The sequence below is a fragment of the Rhea americana genome, unplaced genomic scaffold, assembly GCF_003343005.1.
Source record: "Rhea americana isolate MKP2758 unplaced genomic scaffold, rheAme1 scaffold_137, whole genome shotgun sequence".
NCBI lineage: Eukaryota > Metazoa > Chordata > Aves > Rheiformes > Rheidae > Rhea > Rhea americana.
The window spans coordinates 2,152,877-2,164,010 of NW_028185450.1; the positions used below are offsets into that span (position 1 = coordinate 2,152,877).

General features: G+C 35.5%; 1 protein-coding gene across 5 annotated transcripts in view; it reads right to left on the bottom strand.

The window, feature by feature from the left end:
• The window catches only part of RYR2 (ryanodine receptor 2), a 449,981-nt gene that overhangs the window by 176,244 nt on the left and 262,603 nt on the right, over nt 1–11,134 (bottom strand). For all 5 annotated transcript variants that reach the window (XM_085298277.1, XM_085298276.1, XM_085298275.1 and 2 more), the window contains 2 exons: nt 8,440–8,599; nt 3,513–3,660 (listed from right to left, as the gene is read on the bottom strand). In XM_085298277.1, the coding sequence (XP_085154403.1) occupies nt 3,513–3,660; nt 8,440–8,599 (308 nt within the window). The remainder of the gene's footprint in view (nt 1–3,512; nt 3,661–8,439; nt 8,600–11,134) is intronic.

Below are 11,134 nucleotides of genomic sequence, written 5' to 3' on the forward strand. Positions count from 1 at the left end.
TTTTCTCCCGACCCTTAGACTGGGTTCCCCTCCTCTTCCGCCTTCCCACAACAGCACACAGCCAGTTTCATCCACTGAGCTGCCTTTCGTATCTTCTTCTGAAAYAGCTTCAAGTGCACCCTGTTAATGGAGCGCTTGCAGCACTCCCTCACTGCTCCCAACATGTGTCTCTTAATGATGTAGTCCTACAATCTAGCTGTTTCTGACTTTTTTTTTTCCAAGACCTTACTATCAATTCAAACCATGCCCCCAAGGGGGCTAAAAATGACTAGATCACGTTTTACAAAGACGAAAATCATTTCAAAAGGCRCAAGAAGTGATGCTGAATCAAACCATCGGTCTTTCTTCCCTAAGTTTTCTCAACTACTCTATTCCCTGATATTTTATACAATTTTTCTTGTCCACCAATCAAATCCTACARCCCAGGGATCACTTTCTGACTCTGTTTTCCCTTTTCCAGATAAGGAAGAAGAATTCCTAAGGCATTCTGGATCTTTCTCCACAAGTTTGTAAGACCTGCTCAATCCATGCAAATTCAATATTCCAGTCTGGTCACAGTAATTCCTGAGGAGGAATTACTTCTCTGTGTCTCTCATAAGCTTAAATTTTGCTCTCCAAACTGTGGATTGTGTCTGCACCTAGCTGTCTATYGCTTAGACGACGTGAAGAATCTTTCCCTTTATCTTTAATATGCTTGGCCACATCAAGGTCCACATTTCCTCCTCCTCTTGAAGAGCCTGCACAATCATGCCCCTCAGAGCTCACTGCCACTTCCCATGCCTCCAAACCCTTGTCTTCAGTTGCTCCAGGCTCAGGGAAGCTCTGGACTCTCCACCATGTAATTCTTTATCAGTGGTATTTTCTCTCTTTGGTGGTCTGTATAATTGGATGGACCTTAAAAATCATGCTGGTCTGTGCCTTAAAAACAGTTTAAAAATTCCCTCAGTTCTACTACTATGCTAGAAATGAACTACCACAAATCACAGGAACTAAGTATTCACTGGCTATCTAGATTCTAAGCAATTCCTAAAATACAGCTGCTACTGCTAATAACAATAATAATATAGCATAAAAATTAAGCTACACCTTTTTGTCAATCAAGGTTAAAATAAAATTCATGAACTAAGAAGCAAAACACCACTAGAGGGCTCTAAATCCTTTAATAACAGTAAAGATTTTGGCTGATGAAAGAAGATCCTCACAATATAATTTACACATCTAGAACACTTGAGAGCCTCACAAGCTGTAAAATTAAATCCCTAAAATGAGTAAAAAATCTGTTGTTGAATGCAACGGCAGTTTCTGCTTATGGAAGACCAGTTTGTGGGACACTCCTGTACAAGTCCCAGTTCCCTAGGAATTTTGCAACAGGATTGATGACACCTTTCCATTGCAAATATATTCATTTCACTGGTAATTCCATACACAGAACCAGCTCAAGGGTCCTCTGACTCTGCAGAAAAAAAATAAAATTTTATAGTAGTTCTTTCTTAGAGGAAGGCAGGGGCATCTTTTTGAGGGGATTCAGAGCTGTAAATAAAGAAAGAGGATTAATGTGGCTCACTGAGATTTGGGGGAGATTATGGAARAAGAGCATGCTCCCTTTCACCCTACCCTACCGAACAGTTGCACAAGAACCTCCTGARCCAGCCAATTCACCTCCTCAGAACCAAGCAGAAGCTACAATCTCTTCTGCAGCATCTCCTTCCCACAGTGGGAGGGAAGGAGCATAAAGCAGAAGATTATGTACCAGCCTTCAACTCTCCAGGACTAGGTACAGGCAAGCTTTATAGTAAGATCATGGCTTTTTGCCACCAACACAATCCACCTCATAGGAAATRGATTATTTTGCCTGTTCAGGAATCCAGCTTTAATAATACTCATGGTATCAGTGATGTCTCATATGTAAAAGTGCAACTTTATAGTAGCCTCTCATAAATCCTGAGGATCAGAGCACATACCTGTTTTGGAAAAGAAATTGAAAATGGAAGATTCCCTGCATATGTGCACATTTTGGATAGGAGTTAGGTCTCCTGCAGAAACTCTTTACTGAAACTCTGTGGCCTGAAGAGGTCTAAATTTAAGAATACTATCACTTATTTAAAGCAGGAAGAAGAATCATAATGTCTAGATGCATTTCTCAGATTATCCACACTTTACTGAGATTATAGATTTCAAGTTTGATTTGACTCTTCCGTATTTCTGCAATTCTAAGAACGTTTGCAGCATGTGGTTACTGAGGGGGTACATTTCACATACAAATGCTACCCTGTCCTTGCAATTCATGCAGTTAGTACTCCAGAATGAACACTGCACAGCACAGTATTGAGAAAACTCTCCTGCTCATTCTTATGACTTGATCCCAGCATGACAAAAAACTGTTGTTTAAAAAGTCACAACCTATAAGAGAATCTATTTTATTTCTACATTATCTCTGCTGATTCCTTCTACTTTCTTGCCTTTTTATATTCTGCAGTTCCTGAGCTGAATGTTGTATACTGCTTCTTTARAACTTGTATATTAGAAGTTTATAAAGTTTTATTTTTCTTTTCTTATTAAGATGTCACAAAGTCAGAGTATATATATTCTGAAAATACTGCCTGAGGTACCAGTAAAATATTTAATCTGTCAATTATGTAAATTCATACAAAAAACTGTTAAGAAGCCAGTTAAAAWTTTCTTTTTACAGTGAGTGCAACTTCCAAGATCTGAAAAAGTTAAGGAAGCTTAAATGCTCTGAATAACTATCTCATTTTATAGATTTAGAGTTTGACATTCATAGGAATTTTGTTTCTATGCATTTGTCTTCAAAAATCCAATCTTCTAGCTTTAATGGTTTAAATATGAGATTGTACTCTAACTACTGCATCCTTCATTATTTAAAGTTAAAATTGTACGATTATAACATTGGTGTTTTCTATGTTTACATATGATCTTTTTCTTAGCAGTGTTGCTCTCCATCTTGAAATGACAAAGATAGTACTAAGCAAAAATTTTTTTAATTAAAAATTTCATTTTAGCTTGGGGAATTGCAGATGTTTATATGCACATTTAAAATATAACCATACCTTTTATTTATTGGCATAAGATTTTATATTGAGTAAGATTATAAATACGCTTTCTTGATTTTCTATTTGTATTTACAATTTTCTTTTGTATTTACATTGTAAAAAAAAATCACAATTTTAATTTCAATTGTTTAAACTTTTAATTTTTGTTCATCTTTTATATGAAACAAAATGAATGGTAAAAAAGGGATAAAACACAGAGAAACTACATCACTGACAGCAAATGAAACCAATTTTTACATTTTAAAATGCCTCATGTGAGGCTACCAGACAAGAAAAGGAAACAATAGACAAACTAAGATTAAAGGGTAATATAAGACCACAAAACGGAGAAAAGGCCTATCAGTTTTTGAGGCACTATACCCATTCAGATAGTTTTAATGGACCAATAAATCTTAGGGAAAGGAAATAATTTTCTTGAGGAACAAAAATATAATCAAGTACCATGATCCTGATCAGGAGCCTCTAGGTTGTAACCATAGCCAAGAAGGGTGCGGACTGCTTCCCGGAGACTATCTTTGTTTGACTTCTTGGTCCGATCATCCAAAAGGGCATAAGGGACAAGGCGAGGATTTCGTCGATTTTTCACATCCTACATAAATATAGAAAAAACAAAACAATTTTAGAAAGCATGTTTTTTTTCTTAAAAATAAGACTAGGCTATAAAGGCAGTATAAAAATTATGACTTACACTAAATGAAATCATGTAACTRTAAATACAGCAAGGATTCTAAGATGTTCTAATGTTCTTGAAATAAGTAATAAAATTGAATTTAGTCAAAAAGCAAATAATGCAAAACAGAAAACAGTGTAGCTTAAGCTCTTCCATTAAATTACACCAATATAAACAACAAGAACAAAGACAAATGCAAACAATTCAACTGAAAAGTTCTTGAAAAAGRGATTATCTTTTGTTCACTGTTTATGAAGCAGCTACCATAGCAGCAATTGGGTACATGACTAAAGGTCAGACATTGCCACAATACAAATAAATGTTATTTTTAAATTATAGAACAAAATGTATAAAGAACAATATAAAATACTAATAAAAATATTAATAAATACTCATAATACTAATGAATAAATAAATAATAAAATAGATAATATATGCAAGACTTCTGATGTTAAGTACTCAAAACACGTGTTTTCTAAAATCAAGGACTTTTTTAACAGGAGCATGACAAAGGTCCTTAATGTCCTGCAGAATTTTTGTAATTGGTAATTAAATATACCCTATTGAAATTAAAGTGTTGGTTAAGATTTAAATTTTGTTCTTCAGTTTTATTAACACAACATTGATTAGATTTTCCCAGAATGCAACATTATCTTAACTGAAAGTGTTGCTTAACTGGATTACTTATGACTTACAATATTTGTAGTGACAAACAGAATTGGTTGCTCGTCTACATCTTCTCACATTCTGCAAGCATCTGTTGGCAGTGAGAGAAACCATCCGAAGAAATGTCCCTATACTTCCTAATTGCTTGCTTGTTTGTTTGTTTTCTAATTAAAGGCTGGACATATCAAAAATATTTCCTATTTTCTTGGATACAAACAGAAAAGATGTCGAGATGCTTTTATTATTGGTTAAACATAAAAGAGAAAATAATGCCTATTATTTCAGAAAACAGTGCCAACGCTGAAAGTATCTTGCTTCTTTTATTGCATTATCGTTCTAATTTTATGACTGCATGAAGTTTTCATTCTATGTATCTTCGCAGCCAGCAAAGAAATGGSAAATTCATCCTCAAAAGCACCTGCAGGTGTCTCCTATTGTCCTGTTAATGTTTAGAGACATGGCTATCTGCCTTCTGGCTCATTACAGCAAGCAAACATTAAAGGACAGTTATTTAACCAAAGCCTGATGAAATCTGCTCCCATCAGTGAATTTCCTTCTAGGAAAAGAAATATTACAGGACAGACATTACCTGTATACTAGATACACATCAAGAAGATAAAAATAATGCATTGCTGGGCAAACAAAGTACTATACCTTATCAGCTCTTGTTACGCTCAGCGGCAAGAGCAGTTACACTGCCAACATAAAGACCATGTTGGGCGAATTCTCTCCATAATTTTTCAAGACACTTTAAATTCTAAAAATAATCTGATATTTGGTAATGTGGAAAAGGACTGTTTCCAAAAGAGAATGGAAATTCAAACATTGCAGTAAATATTGTAAGGAATTACTAGATCTTTAGTCTAAAAATATTCACATTAAGATCAGAGATGACACATCAGGTGTTTAATTATTTGTATTGTAATGGACATAGCAGGAGATATAGTTTCCTGTGACACATGCCACGTCCAGAAGGATATGTATCATAAATTTGGAATAACAGTTATGTAACTTCTTATCCACAAAGTAGACTACAGTTACAATAAAGCCCTGGTAACTGCCATAGCAACTGCTATGTACATTAGCAACTGTTAACGTACATTAACATACTGGTAATCAGCTGACAACAATGTACAATAACAAAATACTAGTACTTTTTCAAATGCTAAAAGATAAAGCTAGATTGAGCAAAAAACATAAAAAAAATCATGAGTAACTAATGAATTCAATTTTACAGAAACGTTTCCTTAGGTCTAATTTTATTTAGCATTGTAACCTTTTTTACCAAATCAAGAATGTGCAAATATGAGTCTTATTTTAAATAATTTTGTTCTTTTTTTCTATGATTTGTCTATCTGTAGTTTTGAACTTTCTACTTGCTGTTGAACTAAGAACTGGTATTGMTATACTGATCACAAACCTTTCTACTTATCTTTTGGATCTCTGTGGTTTAAGTGTAGCTAATCAAGAAAATGATCCTATATAATGACTGAGCTTTGCATGGATGTAATCAAGTCAACAAGAAAACTGATTAGCTGAGAGTCATAATTTTTACTGAGTACCATCTGCAATTTGTACATAGGCAATTCTTCCTATTCCCTACAGACAAGTTATTGTTTTGTAGAGTGTTAAAAGAAGAAAAACTCAGCCTAATTTGTTAATTTTTTTGCTAAAACTTTCCAAGTTCAGCAATCTAATACTTCACCGGAGACTGCATTTTGTATAGAGTTTGCCTGGTAACTACGTGTTCACCAAGTAATTTGAAAGAAGAAAAAAAAAAAAAAAAAAGTAGATTTTCTCCAGAAGAAAAGAAACTTAAACTTTTTGACAAGATTCTTTTTCAAATGGTTTCAGCTGAATAGCACACACAAAGTTTATATAATTCTTTGGTTTTGACTTCAGACTACAGCATTTGTTGATAACTGTCTCTAAATTCTGAATGTTTCCTATTACTAGGAATAAAGCAAAACTCTAYACAATGAGCAATGCCAGATAAGAAAAAAAAGAAAGAAAATATTCCTATATATCTTACTATACAACTTCAACTTTATTTAATGAAATACCAACACTCCATTAGTCATTCAGAATTGGAGTTATTTATGGGACATAMGAAAAGTGTAACATAAGAAAGCCTAACCACGAAAAAACAGCATTATGCTATACAACGTGTTCTACGGAAATTGCTGTACTACAGCAAACAACAGACAAAGAATTATGGGCATTAACACATATGTATTTATTTGTACAGATACATGGATTTGAAATAGGTAATAGGCTAAAAATGATAGTAACCAAATACAGCCCTTAAGAATAGGAGAAAAGAACTATGGAAAAATGCTATACAAGCCAACAATCAAAGAGCATTTTAAAACTTCTATTTGAGGGAATAATGCAGCTGCAAAATAATTCAAAGAGGAAAGATACTGGAAGATGCAAAACAGCGTATTCAGTGAGCATGTGTCATAGGTAACTGCACTAATAGAAATTGCACCTATAGATCATGTATATARAAGTAGAGAAAGAAACAAGACAAGCATCCGTACTGTCTACAGCAGCATAGAGTACCACAGCTAAATTGTACGAGCAGCTTGGAAAGAAGACCCTATTAAGAGATATGGAGTGTAACGAAGTTCTACCTTCAGAGGTAATTCAGCAACAAAACACAAATTCTCATGTAAATCTCTAAAAGATATCCAAAATGATAAACAACAACATAGTTTACAGTGCTCTGAATGCAAAATTGCAAATCGATACACCGCTAGGCCTTCCTAAAGCTCTGCTAAGATCAGGAACAGCACAAATCACCAGAATATAAGGAATAAAAAGATTTCAAAATGTATACATATCAAAAAGAAAGATATGAAAAGCTTGGCCAATAGAAACATGGACTATGAGAAGTATATGAAAGACACTCACATTTGAACTTACTCTGTTCTCACAACTAAGACTGTTAAATAATGACCACAAACCAAATGTCCTGCAGCACGTATTTGGTGAGAAAGACAGATGCCACGTTTTGCTGATGCTTTCTTAGTTTCTTTTGCACCATCAGGAAAGATGTCCAAGTGTGCAACAAACATACTGTGAACTTAAACTGTATTAGCTATATAAACCTAAACTGTTATCTAGAGGTCTAGCTTTTTTGCCTTTATCATGGCAGCTCATCTTAGTATAACCTATCATTTCAAGTTTCCAAAGTCATTAGTACTGGAAAGCACAATAAAATCCCCTAAAATGTACAGAATAGGTTAACCTGGCCTCAAGGTCTAAGAAATTTTATTCACTGYATATGAGTTGTGGGCTTGAATTTTCCCAAAATTAGTTAGAATATGACCCCATGGAGAATTGATATAGTACCTGTCTTGAAAAATTATGTATTAGGCTTACTGTATATCCATTGGTTATAWTTTTTTACGAAGAAAACAGAGATCTTGAGTTTTGCTGTTGACAGTCCATCACTCTTAGTTTTTACTGCTTTCCACACATTGTGGCAGGCATCACAAGCACTGCTATTCACTGAAGCAAAAATGCTCATGTAGCAATGGAACTTGGAGACCTTTCTATTTGCAGTTAGAACTGGCCTCTGCCAGAACTGAAACGTTAGCAAACTATTACCAGAAGTTTACACTCTGATTTTACCGGATAAACAAAATTATTCAATTTCCAGGACTGTAAATAATTCCCCTACTGAAAGTCAATGTTTACATTTCCTAAGACACTAGAGGATATTAGCTTCCCAGACACTTCCTGCAAATAGCATGCAATTTTCTCACCCTGAGATTTAGATAGAGGACAAGAATGCATGAACAGTTTTTGTTTTTTTTAATACTGCTTATAAAAGAGGAGTCTCACATTGCTAGAAAACTTAAATGAAGGATTACTTTAATTAAATATTTTGTCCTCTCGACTGACTGACAGACTAGCATTCGTTTAGCTGCTTCATCCTGGCTTTTGCATCCTCGTTATCTCCATTTAACTGTGAAATACCTCAATAGATAACTACTTTTTCAAGTGACTGAAGCTAGCACTTACCTGCTGGATACCATATGTCCAGCCTTGCCTGATACGGTCCCTGGCCCACACGTTGTGAGCATTCTCTGCTAGCTTATCCACCATAGCCTCTTGAGAGGGGGTCAGTTTGACAAAACTCAGATCCATGGGAGCTGGTTTGTATCCACTTGACAACTGGTAACTGTCAAAAACCCACAGAACTTGCAGTTACTTTTCAGTGAGAAAATTTTAATAGAAATTGCAAAGGAAACAAATGACAAAGACATMTGTATGTAATATTTCTATATAAATAAATTGTCTTTAGGCACAAAGAATACCACAYACTGACATTCATCTTTGCTTCAAGCTAACTGTATCTGGATGGGATGATGCAGCTAGTAACAAATGTGACACAAAATGATCTAAACTAAAAATAAATATCTTAGTAGATATAGATTAAGATATTATCTATTTAAATACTTACATGAACATTGTTGTTATTGCCTTTGAGCACATCAYAATAATTGTTTTATTTATGTCCTACTGATGGAAGAAAATATTTTCTTCCTATTATAGACAGGGACATGAGAGACAGAACAAGCCATATGGTTTACTCAAGATCACGTATGATGTCTATCTAATATACATTTGTATTTATAATATCTCATCTCTTAGCTACCCTTCAAGTTTTAGGGGTAAGCTTYTTTGCTGGGTGATGCTATATTAGGAAAGGTAAATTTCTGGCACAACAGTATCACTTAAAAATATGCTACTCCCCAACTTGTTACTAATGTGGCTGTGATGTCAAAACTCTGAAGGACAGGCACAAATACAAAATTTATGTCTTAGTATTTTGAAATCTTAGGGAAGAAAAAAACAGAGTTAAGAAGACAGGCACAGTAAAGTTGCAAAATTTCTTGGAAAGTACAGGAGATGAGGATTACATTCAAGTGATGCCTGCTGCTTTTTGTATTTTAAAGTAAACTAACTAGACTTTGTCTCACTGATCACAACGCCCTGAGCYCTGCCATTCAGCTGCTTTTCAACCCACCTCAGTGTTCCTCTATCGCACACTTCACAATCTTGGCTATGAGGATGTTATGGGAGACAGTCAAAAGCCTTGCTGAAGCCAGGGTAGACAACATCCACTGCTCTCCCCAGCCAGTCCTTCCATCATAGAAGGCTATCAGGTTGGTTAAATATGATTTTCCCTTTGTGAATCTATGCTGACTACTCCTCAGCACCTTCTTGAGCTTCATGAGCTTGGAAATGGTATCCAGCATCAGCTGCTCCATCACGTTTCCAGGGACAGAGGGAAGGCTGACTGGCCTTTAGTTCCCTGGCTCCTTCTTGCCCTTTTTGAAGGCTGGAGTGACATTTACTTTCTTTCAGTCCTCAGGCACCTCTCCTTATTGCTGTGACCTTTCAAAGATGATTGAGAGTGGCATTGCAATGACATCAACCAGCAACCTCAGCACTCATGGGTGTAACCCATCAGGGCCCAAAAGCAGAAAAAGTAACCAGCAAAGTAGGGAAAAACAATTATAACCTTTATAAGAATGAATATTTAGACAGAAGAAATTAAGAATTTATTTTCTGTATGATCCCAAAATGAAGCCAGTAGGAATGGTTGGTGTCCTTACATCGTGGCTGAGGGTACCTTACATCATTTTCCAAGGATTTCAAAGGAAGTCTGTTCAGAATCAAGAACTGAACTTACAGTTCTTGGTTTCCAAGTCTTGTGCTTTCACTTGTGCATCAATATTTATCTTTTCAGTTACCTTTGATTCTAGAAGGAGATGAGGTCCAGAAACAGTGCCACTGAACACCTGTAATACTAACTCAGCTGAGTTAAGATGTGCATGTCTCAGGCAACATTACCTGATACTAAGGAAATCAAAGCTGGTTGCAAGTGAGAAAAGTGGTATACTGAAATGCAATGTAGAGATACTAGCTTGAATTAAAAATCAAGACAGTAGGACAAATTAGCAGAAGGGAAGTATGTCATACTAGTTACTCCTACTTCTGGAGGTACTTCAGAGATCTCTGCACTGTCCTTCATATACCATAGGGGTGTAAAAAACAGCTTACATTGACAAAAAAGTTAGTAACAGGTATGTTGCTCTCCAAGTGGGGAAAATCTATTTCTTCTGGTAGTAATAAAAAAATTATCTCACAGTCATATTACAAGCTCAAGGGCTAAAAKAAAATCACCATGGTCACTTATAATTTTCTCCTAATTTTGAGTTATCTCCAGCAGCAGTTTGGCTATGTGGCCTGGATTTATGTACCTTTAAATAGAACTCAGCCACAAAAAATGTACTGTTTGAGTGCCCAATGAAGCTACACTGATAACCTGAAAAAACAAAACCTATTCTGTCCAGTGCCCATTTTTCCAGCCTGCCCCGGTCTCTCTGAATGGCAGCATAACCATCCGGTGTATCAATAACCCTGTCCAGTTTTGCATTGTCTGAAAACTTGTTGAGAGTGCACTCTGGCCCATCTTTATTTAGAGGTTAAACATTATGAAACATTATTAGACCCCATATAGACCTCTGGGGTACATCACTAGTGAATGGCCTCCAGCTGGAATTCATGCTGCTGATTACAACCCTTTGAGTCCAACAGTTCAGCTAGGTTTCAGTTCGTATCACTATCCATTTGTCTAGCTCATACTTCATCAGTTTGTCTATGAGGATGTTATGAAAGACATTGTCAAAAGCCTTACTAAAGTTAG